Below are 15,638 nucleotides of genomic sequence, written 5' to 3' on the forward strand. Positions count from 1 at the left end.
CTTATAAAAAGAATGAGAAGGTGCATGGCTGGAGAAAGAGAGATCACCTGGCCAAAAGAAGTGTTTACATGACAATAGGCTCCCAGCAAAATTAATTGCTTTCACAATGATTTTTTTATACTGGGAATGTGTTTGTGTGTGTGTGTGTGTGGCTCAGCTTCGCGAACGAAGATTGGGGAAGGGCTGTCCCCACATGGGTGTGCCCTTCCAGCCTGCACAGTGGATTTTAGGTGAGGCTCAGCATGTGCAGAACTGGCCCCACCGTTTAAGTCCTGAGGTTCATCTGCCACGGCCGAGTGAGCTTGGACAGTGCCAGTGAAGTCCTCAGGACTAGAACCTACAGCACCCGGCATTTCCCAGGAGGTCTCCCATCCAAGTACTAATCTGGGGCTGACCCTGCTTAGCTTCCGAGATCTGACGGGCTCGGATGTCAGGGAGGCATTTAACTGCCCTTATACTGGGAATATACCACTGGTATTCACCAGCCCTTAGCATTTAGATAAGGGGCAGTTCTTCTACTCTGAGTTCAGTCTTACTCAGATAACGGGTATATTGCATTCAAAGTAATTTTTACTTGAAGAGGAAAGACAAGTTTGGATCCAAGTCACTCTTCTGCTTGTCTCAGTGAAGTAGACAACAGTCCTCAATATTTGTATAATAACCTCTCTGGGAAGTCAATCACATCTCCACCAGTTTTCTCAGTACATGGTCCTAACTGGTGAGAACAATCTACCTACCTGCAGCATACTTGGCCAGGAGATAGAAAAGCCCTGAAATAATGAAGCCCTTCTAGAGACATTGGCAGGGATTATGCCACACTTGCAGATATTTTTCACCTATTGTTGGTAGCTTTGAGAATTTGGTCACAAACACTACCTACTGCAATTTTGATCTTGTATTTTAAAAATATTCATCATAAGATTTTATAAGACTTGTTATTTTAAATTCTCTCTCTGGGCTTTCCAGAGCTAGCACTTCTTAAACAATAACACATCAAAGGCTCTCTGAGGTTAGGGACTGGCGTTTGGCAAGACCAGAGTCTGGCAATCCCATGCATGAGTGTTTTCCTCTGCGATCAGATAGAGGCTCAAGAGCTCAGTTTAGACAAGTTGTGTTCGAATCTAAGCTTGTAATCTACCTGTGGGTTGTACTGTTTACTTAAGCTTTTCTTTTTGGAAAGCACTATGGTATTCTGCATGTTTTGGTACAAGCCAGCTATAAATATGCCATCAAAAATAAGAGGAAACTGCCAGTATTGTGTTACAGCAAATGCAGTACTAAAACATTTTAAAGTTGAGAAAGTAAATTCCCATTTTAGAGGAATAACCAACTGCAGTGGTTTGGAGACACTAACTTTCCAAACAACATGCAAAGCTGTAGGAGGAAGTATGGGGTTTTCCCCAGCCCAGAAAATTAATTTCACTGTGAAATACTCACATAGATCACACGGCTTGGGGAACCTGATGTACTTGAAGCAGGTACAGAAATAATACTCTCAGAGGAAGTCCTTGTTTCCTTTGGCAGGAGAAGAGAAGTGAAATAGATAGGAAATAGAGGAGAAGGAAAGATAATGTAACTTATTTCAGAAAGAACATAGAAACATTTGATTTAATTTAACCTTTACCACTCAAAAATGACATATTATAGAGAACTCAAAACCCGCAGGCACGAAGTGAAATATAAAAGAACACTTTCAATCAATCAAATTAACCTTTTGAAAATGCAAGTATTGTTTTGCACATGATTTTCTTTTCCCCTCTCTTCAGAACGAAATGGGCTGGAGCACTTCTGGGGGGCCAGGACAGCCTTTGAGCACCAGGGACAGGTAAAGTTACAAGATGATACAGCAGCAGCATTTTTCCTCCGAAGTTATGCCATCAAAACATACTACATTGTGTCTGGAATATGTGATGCCACCATGCCATTCACTCATAGCAAACACAATGAGATCCCGCAGAGCATCCTGCATCAGACAGCCCATAGGATACCTACCCCTCTTGGCTGATTGTAAGACTACCAGATTAATTTTAATACTCAACTGGTTTTGCTCTGTTTTCAATCATTTTGGCATTCAGACTCTTATTGCTTTCTTTTAGGTCCATTCCTTTATGATGAAAAATACAATTACTTTTAAATAATGTTGCCGTAAAAGTCTGTAAAAAAGACTCCGAGCCAAGTTTTGTAGGAGATAAGATAATGGGCAGGCACTTTAATGAGCAACCCCGCTCATCCAGGAGTACATCGACGCACGCGCCTGCAAGCTCTAAGTTCTATAGCTTTTATAATATAACCTATCCAATCACTACTGTCCACATGTCCAGTTCCACCTCTGTCCCCTTCCAGTTCCCACCCCTGTTGAATTGGGGCTGGGGTCGTTGGGACCCTCTGTCTTCATCCACCTCCTCTTCTTCAGCACACAAAGGTCTCTTGGACGCTCTCCAGGGCTTCGGGTCACACTGCTCCATGTTTATGTTCTCTTTTGATATGCTTTAATCTGGTACCTTGAGAGAGAGACTAAATAGCTGGCAGATCTTAGCTGCCTGTTCTGGAGCAGGGATAGAGATAGAAGGACTTTATGCTACAAGATGCTAAATATTAATTCACTAAAATCTACAGCATTACATCTACTGTGTTCCTAAAATCTACAAAATATAAAAATTGAAAAATTAAAAAAACCCCTTTCGGCATCAATATCAAAGGGTTGTGAGAGCCAATTACATTAACCATGAGTGAACAGTCATGACATAATGGAAGTTTAACAAATCTTACAATGAAATCAATGGGGTTTTACCCTCTTTTACCCAGATATGCAAATTCTGGGAAAATTTTCTTACTCATCTATGGAAAAACCTGTCCTTGATTGCAAAAAATATGTATTTTTCCATGCACTCGGAATGATCATAATTTAATGTCTCACTGAAAGCTGACACTTCTTACCTGGAGGTTACAACTGTTCAAACTCTTAAAAGAATTTTAGCATTATTAAGCTGTCAGGTCAATGTAACATCCTTCCTACTACTGCAGTTTTTAAGTATTTACTAGCTTTATGTAAATATATCAGTATGTTCTGTGATAACAGAGCAAACAAACTAAATTGTCATAAGTATCCGTCCACTGACCTTCTTTAGCCCAAGTAGTCCTGTGACTTCTCTTGAGACAATATGTGGACATACTCAGCCACATAAAAAAATTCAGTTTAATTGTTTTGGCATGTCTGACTAGAATTTTGGAACTTTGTCCCTCTAATTTTCAGTTGTCTCACACTGAGGCTCTGTACACATTCAAGGTCCAAGGGAACAAGCGAGGAAATATCTGCGAAATACTTGTGGCTGCCCTTGACATGGCCATTTAACATGGCTGGTGTAGTCAAACTCCTCTTCTGCATAGTTAAAGCACTTCTCAGTTTTTCAGAACTTGTGCAAATCAAATGACATGAAATACACTGATGTCATGTACAAACCATAGTTCTCTTTCATGATGTCTTTACAGGAAATCCAATGCAGAAGAGAAAAATAACTGAAGAAAACTGCACTATTCCAGTGTTTTAAACCCTGTTAAAGTCAAATGACAGTTTCGGATTAAGTTCAGGTTTTCCTAGATAAAGCTTCAGAGCTTCTTCCTGTGTCCTGGGCATCGTCTTGGGCAGCTGTAGATGACCATGCTTGAGAAGGAGGGTCAGACAAGATGACTTCAGAGGTCCCTTTCGAGCTCTCTGTCTTTCCAAGGGCTGACAAGGGGTGAGTCCTTCTGTCATTGGCTCTAACATGCCGCTTCCCTGGCATTCAGTGAGACCCTTCTCAGCCTCCCTCCTTTGAGTCCTCCCACAGAAAACCCAGCATGAGCCTGGGGAGTGGGGCCATGCAAACTTCATGAAGTTTAACAAGGTCAAGTGCAAGGTCCTGCACCTGGGTCAGGGTAATCCCCACTATCACCACCACAAACTGAGTGGAGAAGGGAGGAGGTGAAGGATACCGGTGGCTAAAGAGTTGGATATCAGCCATTCCACATCTCTCACACATTCTTTATTCTCTGCATATTCTTTTTTAGCATCTGCAGTCCATGCTTGCTGCACATAATTTTGTATATTTTTAAAATAAAAAATCACTCCTCTGTTGACTCTATTGCCTCCATTTATTCTTTTTTCTGTACTACATGTTTTTCTTCTTCTTCCACCTACCTCTTTTTCAGTTACACCTTTTTACAATCCTTACTTCTTCTTGCTGCTTTAATTTCTTCTGTCTTTTTCAGCTTCATCCCTTATGCTTACAATTTCACTCTCCTACCATTTCTCTTTACGCTGTCACTCTCTTTCAGAAGTTCTTTTTCCCCTCCACTCCATCTCTGAAGTTTTGGAGCATGCTGCCACTTTTTCCTTTTGACTTTATCACCTACTTTAATTACATACTGTGCATGTATCTATACATAGGAAGATAACTTAAAAACAACAAACTGCAAGGTTGACCAGCAAATTTCTCAAGCAGTAGATCCCTTTCCAAACTTCACAAGTTATATTGACAAGTTCATTATTACTCATTTTGAAACATCATTCTTCCTTCTGGCTTTGTTTTTTCCAATAAGAAGCATAAAGACCATAAAAAGCGGATAAACTCAAAGATTATTTCATATTCAGAGCTTCTCATGAAGAACACCAGAACAATCACTTCCAAACACATGGGCACAAAAGACACAGCCAAGATCTTTCAGGGTAAAGCCCAAACAATTTCTTTTTTCAACCTGTAATTTAGTCAAAGTTTCACTTGGTGACACACCAGACTTGTAAACAATCTTTTTATAGCTGCTGCCTGCTGTTCTGACTTGTCCCATGTGCCTTTCTCTGAGCCTTGAACCAAAGCAGAGCTTTTTTGAACAAAGATACCAAGGGGTACTATTGGGGTCACCCTTTATTGGGGTAATGCAGATTAACTTAGTGGTGGTCAGAGGAGGCAGAGACAACTCAGGCTGCAGTGTGATCAGAAGGCTCACTGAAGACAAAGGACTTTATTTTTAGTAACAGCTTCACTTTTATCTACTCCTGCATATAACATGCCAGTACACTATTGGTCAGTAGTTCACCTAACATGCATGGAAAGATTCTACTGGTTACAAGGCATCCACATTCTACAGGTGGTTCTCTGGTCCTTAAGGATGCATTCATCAATCACCTCAGACCTAAAGAGATCCACACACACACACTGTCACCCCCACAGGGTACCACCTGAGCATCAGAGAACATCAGAAGTTAAAAATCCCCTACTCAGACTCCACATTAAATGAGATAGTCATAACTCAGTCCCACCACTTCAGAGGGATCATTAATTCTTCATTTCCTCTGGGCAGCTTATTCATCTGCTAGCCTTGTAATTCAAGTTGCCAAAACTCCCCCCTTTTCCCCTTGCACATGGACAGGTGCACAATCAGCCAACTTAAGGAATACTTAAAGCCAGAGATTAAATTAAGTTTGGGCTGGTTTGCCAAAATTTTGCAAACAAATAATAAAAGAGAAACTCTGAGGAGAGATTTTTTTTTTGTAAAAACAAAAAAAATGAAAGTCCTCTGATCTTTTCAATTCAGAGCCACATAAAAAGAGGTCATGCACTGATCATATCATGATCAGACAGAAGTTAAAAATTAGTGCTTTTTTTCTTATTCATATTTACATATTTTTCTTTTTTCAATTTATACATATAACTCTCAGGTCAGCATTCTCTTGAAGCTGTAGCTTTAATCACTATGTGAAAGCAGAATATTTATCTTACATTATTACATTATATTAACCTATTAGATTCCTGTCATTTCAAATTTAAAATTACAGTTGGGAAAAAATGCCAAACTTTTCCCTCCATGCCTGCTGCAAAAAAAGCATAGAGAATAATATGGCAATCAAAGAACACTGGGTAAAAGTACAATCTTTTTACCTTGTTTTTTTCTTCAGCCTTTGCAGCCTGTCTACAAACTGGATGCCAAATGGATGTTCCTGGAAAGTAAATTTAAAGTTCCATTTAATTTTTTCTTTATATATAGCTAAAATTTCCTGCACTCTTATTATCCATATTCTTGAAATAGTCTGGCTGGGGTCATACAAAGTAGCACACTGTGGTGGGATGAAATAGCACTGTGGCATGTAACCCTAGTGGAAAATCTGGTCTGTCTTTCTGATCTTTTATTTCCTCTATGTTTATCTCTCGTTAATCAAATACTAAGGAACTGCACAAATTCAGGGGAATACCCACCCTGGAGGAAGTAGGAAATGCAGAATAATCCAATTCTCTATTGCATGTAAGTATTGCATGGAAGAGGATTACAAAGAGATAAAAGTAAACTTCGAGTGTGAGATATGAAATAGTTTTGCACTAGTCACAAAGGGTAAAAGGCATTTTAAAAAGTTGAACACAGTGTTCAAAACTTAGTGTTCAGTGGAAGTGGAATAGGTACAAGGATATAAAATACAATAATTATTTGTAAATTTTAATAGGAAGAAGGAACTTTATGCCAGTCTAAGCTCAGAGAAGCCACAAACTAAAAAGCTCTGTACAGTCAAATAATGTGGACACACTGCAGCTTCTGCCTGACTAAATGGGAAGTTGAGAACCTTTGTGTAATAAATATTTAATGTTTATACTGGGTGGAGAGCACCAGAGTTATTGGAAATGCTTTGTTTTCACAGCAGTTTGATAGTTTTCTAACTAGTTGATTTTGGAAACAAGATAGAAACAGAAAGTCTATTTCCCAGAAGACAGATGGAGATCATTAGAATTTATTTCACAAAAAAAACCCTGATGAACCCAGACTCTTGCAGTAAAAAAGTATAAGCACAAACCAGATAAATTGCATTTACTAAGTTACTGATTTTTTTTTTTTGGTACTGAAACACTATGAAATATCTTTATAAAACCTTTAAATTTAATGTTAAGATTATCTTCCAGGTGCAGTGGATCTGAGCTTGCCCCATAGAAAGTGACGGAAATCTTCCTAATGGATTCAAGAAGTATTTAGAACACCTTACTGCTCTCTGTAGGCAAGCAACACTGGCTGGGAAACAAATTTTGCCACAAAGAAGAGGCCTTTCACCCAAAAGTCATCAGTTGGATAACCACTGACAATTTCTGCCAAAGAACTTGCAAAACCCAAAGGTCACAGTAGCTTATTAAGAGGATGAGGAACAGGTTAGAAAACCCCGGCATCTGACATTTTTTTATTATCTAACATATCAGGTCAGACAGTTCAAATAACTGATCATATATCTTTCATGGCATTAACACCAGTTTCTAATGGAAACTGCTCTTCATGTGAAGACAAAAAGTGTATGATAGAAATGCATTAGAAAATACAGTAAGATGGGTCCAAATTAATAGGACCTGAGTATACTTTGCTATTATTTGAACTAATAATCAATACAAAACTTAACAAATACCCACCCTTATAACAAACTAAACTTATAAAGAAGAGTGACTTGCAAATGAGTTTCAAAGGGTTTGAAATCTAGAAACAAATTTGTAGTTTGATATATTTCTTTTAAAGCATTGATTTTCCATGGGAACTTAGCACTGCTAAGCTGCTTTGCAACTGGGAAGAACCACAGCACTTTTGTTCCCGAGGGAGAATCCAAGAGAACAGACAAGGATCATTATGTCCCTTAATGAGCTAGTTCTTGTTTCAGACCAAAGTGACAATAGAATTGTCATTTTAAATAACATACTGAATGATAATTAGATCTTACTGAGACCACTGCTGTGTTTTAAATAAAGTCTAACTTTTCCTGCTTAAAAAAAGATTTCCAAGTATATTTCTAGAAAACTGTGGACAATTGCAAAGTTGTAAATACACATCTGGTCAAGCATATGATTTTATGATAATACCCCAGCCTTGCAGTTCCCACATCCTACTGTGTTTCTTCTTTCCATTTTCCTTTGAAAAAATAATGCCACTCAAAGATATATGCAAAAGCCCTCATCTTCCATGATGTTTGACCCTGTATTTAACTGTGTAGTCAGTTTTCCTTGATCAATTTAGTACAGTTGCTACATATGAAAGATTTCAGCTCCTATCTTTTCTAAATAACATTTTTTCCCTTGCATACTTTATTGTGCAAGTCCATCCCTATTACCACTGAAACGTGCCGACAAGAAACATTGCATTTGTCCTGTGCAACCTTATGGCACATTGTATGGTGAGGGCTCCAGCACCTGGCATCCTCCTCTCCACCCTCTGAGGGCAATTTTCCACCTCTTTTTCACACTCTGAGGTCCTGACTGAGGGGAACTCAGGTAAGGACCTTCAGATTTTCTTTTCATACCCCAGTAGGCAATGAATACAGAACTAGTCCTAGGAGGGAAACAGCAGCTTTAGGAAACCTTTTGTTCTTCACGTGTGTTAACTTTCACTTGGATCATTTATCACTGCAGAAAAATCACATTATTTTGGTAAATGGAAAATTTTATAATCTTCACTGTCAATACTCCCATCTGCAGGAAATAACTACTACCACTTATCCTTTCTGTGATTCACACTTGCTACTGGATTTGAACTGAGAAAAAAGTAATAAGTAAGAATCAACAAGAGTTTGCTCTTGTTTTTCCCTAGCCTACATATTGCACTCTGCTTTCTTTGGTAGTTATGAAGTAAGAGTAAGTGCAAAACAGCTCAGCCATGCTAAGAGGTGTGGGCAAGAGGCACAGTATGACCACTTTAATTTTTGCTTGTTTTTACCTTGAAGATACATTTCTTCTCCTTCTGCAAACATTTGATTGCACCTGACACATCGTGCGCACGTTGGGTGATAATGTTTTTCTCCTGCCTATTTGGAAAAAAGGGTACAGGTGATTAAGCATATTGATCAATTTAGCAGTTTCACTATGAAAAGCTTTTCTTTCATCCTCTTGATTATGATTATCTAGTGTAAATTAGTTAATGATAATTAGTTCAACAATCTCCTTCAACCACAATGCCAAATTTTGATTCCAGACAATTTGTGATTCAAAACATAATTATGATCTTGCCTAAACAAAAAAAAAAGTTCATGTGCAATAGCTAAGTCTCTGAATTGACAGAATAGGAACAAATTTATGTAGTGAACACATTTTCCCTGTCAAGAACCATACTGTGCAGGGCAGCTTGGAACTTACCTGTCCAAGGAAGTTAGTAGGTCATAACCTTGAGCATAGATTTGCAACTCAACAATATGACCACCATGATTCAACTGAATATATAATATTAATGCTCATCAAGAACCATCTCATGCAAAAAAATGTAGCTGCTTTGAAAATGTCTTGCAGGTAACAGGTACTAAATGGTTTCCATCAGGAATGTGTGTGGCATTTCTATAGGACTGTCAGTTCAGAGCTGACACCTTGGGGTTCTGTGCACTGACTTCCACATGCAAACAAGCCAAGAGCTTTGCCAACAGCTCTGAGATTAAATCACATAATTTAATACCACAGTTTTCATTTACTGGAATGAGAACAGGACTGAGTCCTCAATTTGCTCAGAATAGCTGAGTAACTTAACAATTTTCATATATTTAAATTCCCAATTATGTTATAATCTCATTAATTTAAAGTGTTTAACCACTGACCTCATTGTGTTTTTTCAAGATGATACATCTCCCTGCTCCAAAGGAACAAGGGCCTGGCCATGTCAGAAGATCAACGTGTAACACAGACAAGCGTGAAGTTAACCTCAAATAAGTATCAGGGGGAAAAAAAAATTTCCAGGATTCTTGGATCAAGATTTAACTCTATGGGTGGCTGTGGGCAAAATCGTTAGCTCTGGTTCTCACAGGCATGGACAGCAGCATCACAAGGCAATGTTGGCTTGAGCCAGTAACAAAAACAGCATTCAGGGAGTCCAGTCCCTTTCAGATGACACTCACAAAACAGAGTTCAACAGCCCAAAGATGGCTCTTGCACATGCTCTCAGCACTCCTCAGTCTTCCAAACCTCCACAGAACTAAAAGCCAAATGTTGGCATCTCTTTCCTCCTCTTTGATGCCACATTTTTCTGTGCTAGAGAGAATTGCTCATGGTTTAAATGGCTTAAGGTCAATGCCACTTCCATTATGAACAAAATTCAGGAGACCAAGTAACTCTAAAGCTTAAAGCTACGGTAAACCAAGTTTAAGTTAAGCTAAGTCTGACTTCAGTACAAGTTTTCCTGGAGTTAAAAAGAAGCAAATTTTGGTTCATGTTGAATGTCTCATAATCTGCCTATCTGAAAAAGGTTGAAAGCACTACTAGGATTGTGTGAGCCTTTAAGGAAGTACTATGAAGTATTGCCCCACCGTCTTCAGCATGTAAATATGCTCCACAGCACTGTACTGTAAATCCCTCTTCTATTAATCTGGAAACTTAACCCTGTTACTACAAGAATGATTTGCCTTACTGTTTCTCACTGACTGAATGTGAACACCTTCAGAGGTAATTATATTAAAGAACATAATCTGTGTCTGGGAGCTATTTTGCTGTTCACAATGTCAATCATAGGAGTATAGTAAATTTAGGTTAAAGAATATCTGGTTTTGCTTCATCAGTGATAACTTCATTCTCTCCTGAAAACCTGCTGCAGCATATTAAATCAGCAATAAAGAAGGGCAACACATCACATCAGAATTGACATTTTGAAAACAGCTTTGCTCCAGTTCATTCTTTTATGGTGTCATTTGTGCAGACTTCAAAGTGATTTTTGCAACTTTAGACATGGAAGATGATCACTACTAACTGTGATGACACCTTTAAAGTATCAGACCATGAGCAATTGGTATTGGGCTTAAATTCCAGGTTTACAGTTGCTTGCCTGAGTGCATGTGTTTAGGTACAGAGGGCTATTTAACTATCACAAGATAAACTTGTGTTTGGAATATCAAGCTGAAAAGAAATATAATTTCCCTTGGAAGGTTTGTACTGCACAAGCATTCAACTGATTTATCATGGCTGATACAATTCCCATGCTGACACTCTTGAGGAGAATTCAATTACTTCTTTGCTAAAATACACTGCCAGAACACATTCTCACATAACCTGGATGCATCATAGAACAAAATCTACTCCCCCAAATTTAACAGTACAACCAAATACATAATTTTAATTCACTCTGCAGACTCAGTAATATCAACTAGCTGTAGAACGACAGAGAGACCTCTTTTTTAACTTAGACACAATCATAACAAAAAAATTAGGCGAGAAAGGAGTAGTGAAGCTTTTGCTGATAATCACACCAGGATAACTTCAATGGATTTTGCATGATTACCCTTGAATTAAAATGGGGCAAACTCAAAAATTTTCATATAAGTCTAAGTGCTGACAGTGGCTTTTGTTGCCCCCTTTTTAAAATCTATTATTTTGTCCTTCTACTTAAAGAACGGAAGACAAGACATGGCAGTCTCTTTATCACTTGAAAGTATTTAAAATAGACCTTTCTATTTCATTTTAAAGTAGATCTTTCTAAATGAGATGTGCTAAGAGAGTCCGAGGTGAGGGAGTTGCTGGAATTAACTAATGCTGTTTCTTGATATGTTTATACAGTTAGTCTGATTAGATATCATAAATTATATTCAAACCTAGGACTTGGGTGTGAATCAAGCACTCCCTTGGGTACATACTAAGGAGGCTTTCATCAATGCCCCTTTCCTCTCCCCACCAGTTTAAAGGCTTCACCTCATAGATGGACAATCAGTTCCAGTAGAACCCAGAAAATTTATAAGTTTAGGGCAGCAACTGTTCTATGTTTACAGTTCAGTTGTAGTAATGGCCTCACTATTTTTTCTTTTCTTGGCTATATTTATGTGAGGCAATTCAATGCAGCAAACAAGTTCCTAACCATATGGTTACTTAATCTTCTCACAGTTTGCTTGCTTAGTTTGACAGATTGTTGTTTCAGTATTCAATAAAATATCATCACACACAGAGCACAGAAGAAGTGACATTCATCTCTGAGAGATCTCTTACAGCTCAAGTGGTAGATTGTAAGAAACCTTCTCAATGTCCTACATTGCCTTCAAGACTGCACTGGGTCTTTGTGCTCAGGCATCCAGATATGAAGATAGTATTATTATGAAGATCAGTTTAAAGATTAATTCTCAACTGAGATTTCCTCAAACCTGAATAGCAAAGCACATCCTTAGCAACACAGTACACTACCAACAATTTGATTTCTCTTCAACCGACTGCACCAGCTTTCCACAATCACCAAGTCTTACTGTTTACATTAAAGGTGGAGAAAAAACAGTCCTCAGTGCTCTGAGACAAAGGATTACGAACTACTTCTTTCCCTTTAGGTAAGAAGGATGCCTTTGAATGTGAAGTCTCCTCTGTAGACCAGGCAGATCAACGTGAGGAAAGTTCTCCCAGGGGAGCCAAGATCTCCCACAGTACATGCCCTGGGCATGGGGATCACCACAGTGTTACCACCTGTCCCACAGCATATCAACAGACAAACCCATGCTCCACTTAAAACAGGACCCAAAGCTCTGCAATGAAGTATATCCAACCACCTTTTCTCATTTCTCATAAACTGAGGGCTTGAACTAGATAGAAGGAGAATAAACCTGATGTGACAAATGTGAATCACATCATTCAAAGCACAATTTCAAGACAGTAGAGTGTGTTATCTGAAAGTCTTCAGAGTAGTATGATCACTCAGCCTGGAAAATATGCAATGCTAGCAAAACCAGAGGAATTCATTCCAAGACGAATAATCTTAACTAGCTGAGTTTTAAATTAGCTGTCATCACTCAGGAATAATATACTACATGACTGCAGACAGCTCAGTGAAAGCCTCCGCTCATTCTCTGGCTATGGCTGCAATAACTGAGGAAGAGGTAGAATACATAAAAGATGATATGCATAATAATTGTAACTCTATCACAACAACAATACTGGTTGTCTGGCCTCTCTCTAGGCATTTCTAGGAGTGCGATGGATGCAATTTTTTACTGCAGCAAATGAGAGCTTCTTATGGATTGACACAAGCATGAGCAAAGTCCTAGAAAGAAGACTCAAGATTTCTGATGACTGTCTCATTAATGATCTCTAAGTACATCCTATCTCATTGCATTACTCAGTAAAGTAGTTAATAAAGGGAAGATAGAAAGGACATAAACTCACTTAATACGTTAAATGAACTCATAACTGTCTTTTTCCTGAGAATGAAAGGCTATCATTAAACTTTTTCCTGTAAAAATAAAAATAACAAAAAATAACTACATTTTTATTGAAATGTATAGTGGTAACTGATATCTATTGCTGGGTGTAAAGAGTTTGTAGAAGTGAGGAAAGATTAGACTGCTGCAGTGACTCAATCATATCAAAGCGTATTTACAATTTTAGGTGTACAATAGAACACAGTTGCTGTAATAGTGCATTATTACCACTAAGTGTTATCTACTGAGATAGGTCCAAATCTTGCAAAGTTCATGCTCCAAAATCTCCAAATGAAATCCTAACTATATCCTATCCTGAACAGACCTAATGGAAAACAGCCTACAAAACACTGTACCAGTGGGTATGCCAAGGCACAGTGCAGCTGCGTGACCCAGAAACAAAGCCCTCAGAAGACTGGTATAAAGCATTCTTAGTTAAAAGCTTTTCATGTGGAACAAATCTGTTGGAGAGCTGCACCATCACCAGACAACCACTGCTTCAAGCAAAGGGAAACAGAATAAAGCACAACTTCACTAACAATCAGTAAGCCTCTCTAACAGGCAGCTTCTCAATGTGAAATGAAGGATTAAAGATCTTACAAAAGACGTACAACTTGACTGCTGCTGTTTAAGCTGAGGGGAGTTACTATTTGTTTGGGATGGGAAGGGGAAAAATACTTAAGCACTGTAGGGATAGGTACAAGTTTAAAACTTTGATTAGGTAATAAATTATTCTCTTTTCTATATTTTATTTCATTTTCCTGAGTAATTTACATGGACATTCCCATTCATTCAACAAATGGCACTGAGATTCCTTCAAGTGAACTTTGTAATACAGGCAATAAATACAATTCAGTTTAAAGTCAAGAAGTGTGCAAGCGCACCATAGAATGATAGAACAATTCAAGTTGGGAAGGACCTCAAAAGGTCATCTAATCTAACCACCTGCTTAAAGCAGGGTTGACGTTCAATTCAGATCAGTCCGTTCAGGAATTTTTTCATTTGAATACTGAAAACCTCCATGGATGGAGATGCATAGCCTCTGAGAATATTGCTCCAATGCTTACTAGGTATTCTTACAGTGATTTTTTTTTATCCAGTCAGAACTTCCCTTCTTTAAATTTATGACAATTGTCTCCTGCTCTCCTGCCATGTGCCTCCTCATAGATATGCTACCAGGTCCCACTAAAGCCATCACTTCCCTAGGCTGAACAAGTTCAGCTCCCTGAGCATTTACTCACAGGATATGTGCTCCAGCCCCTAAACTATCATGGTGGTTCTCCACCAATCTCCCTTCAATTAATCAGCATCTTTTGGTAGGGAGGGTGTTGTTACAGTAAAATCAAAAGTGAGCAATTCAGATCTATAGAAAAACCCTGTGAGACCTAGCTATCAGCCAGAAGCAGCAAGGAGCTCAGCTGCTGGTTGGTAGGGAGGTGGTTTACTCCCCAAGAATTCACATAGTGGGAGTTCACAGGACTCTGCAGGTGCACGAAAACAGCCTGGGTGAAATAACATAAACATGGGACTTGTGAGAGATAGGTTTTAACCAATTGAAGTATCTGGCGTGGTGGTGTGTTAACTCCTTTAGCCAATGAGCTGTAGTCCTAACCCCTTATAAACTGTGTGCTTTGTGTAATAAAAGGTCTTCACTATAAACATCATAAGCTTGTTGGTGAAGTCCTTTCTCTCCGCCGAAAATTGTTTACTTTAGGAGGGTACCAAGCTGGCTGCAGTATCCTACCTGTATTCTAACAAAAGTCAAATAAAAGGATATCTTCAATCTGCTGGTTGCGCTTCTGTTGATTTTGCCCTCTTAGACTGGTGGCCTTCATTGCTGCCTGGGCTCACTGCTTTCAGGTTTAGCCAACTGTCCAACATACCCCATATGAATTTTTCAAGCTCTGATAATTTAAATAATTAAAATCAATGAAGGTGTGTTTGATGTATACACATCATACTGAAAGAGAACAAAAAATCAAGACATAACTCCCTGAAAAATGAACTTGCTACCCCTTTCAGCTAATGTCCATGGAATCCTGTGAGTAGATCTGGGGATAAAATCATGTTAACCCTGGGTAATGGAAGTGCATAGGATCAGAGATGGTTTGGGTTCAAGGAACCGAAAAGATTATCAAGTTCCAAACACCCTGCCAGTGGCAGGGACACTTTCCACTAGACCAGGTTGCTCAGAGCCCCATCCAACCTGTCTTGAACGCTTCCAGAAATTGGGCATTCACAACTCCTTGGGCAATTCCAGTGCCTCACCATCCTCAAAGTAACAAATTTCTTCCAAACATCTAATCTAAACCTACTCTCTTTCAGTTTAAAACCATTACCCCTTGTCCTGTCACAACATGTCTTGTAAAAAGTCCCTTGTCAGGTACTTGAAGGTCACAATTAGATCACCCCTAAGCCTCCGCTTTTCTGGGCTAAATAACCCCAACTCTCTCAGCATTTTCTTCCATCCATCTAATCATCTTGGTGCCTCTCCTCTGGATTTACT

General features: G+C 38.8%; 1 protein-coding gene across 12 annotated transcripts in view; it reads right to left on the reverse strand.

The window, feature by feature from the left end:
• Window positions 1–15,638, reverse strand: part of ABLIM2 (actin binding LIM protein family member 2) — a 147,222-nt gene that overhangs the window by 46,898 nt on the left and 84,686 nt on the right. For 11 of the 12 annotated variants that reach the window (XM_071556866.1, XM_071556872.1, XM_071556865.1 and 8 more), the window contains exons 7-9: window positions 8,707–8,794; window positions 5,916–5,974; window positions 1,438–1,515 (exon numbers count right to left, since the gene is read on the reverse strand). In XM_071556866.1, coding sequence (XP_071412967.1) covers window positions 1,438–1,515; window positions 5,916–5,974; window positions 8,707–8,794 — 225 coding nt within the window. The remainder of the gene's footprint in view (window positions 1–1,437; window positions 1,516–5,915; window positions 5,975–8,706; window positions 8,795–15,638) is intronic. The other variant, XM_071556871.1, reaches the window with a different exon arrangement.

This window comes from Pithys albifrons, chromosome 5, assembly GCF_047495875.1.
Source record: "Pithys albifrons albifrons isolate INPA30051 chromosome 5, PitAlb_v1, whole genome shotgun sequence".
NCBI classification, from domain to species: Eukaryota; Metazoa; Chordata; class Aves; order Passeriformes; family Thamnophilidae; genus Pithys; species Pithys albifrons.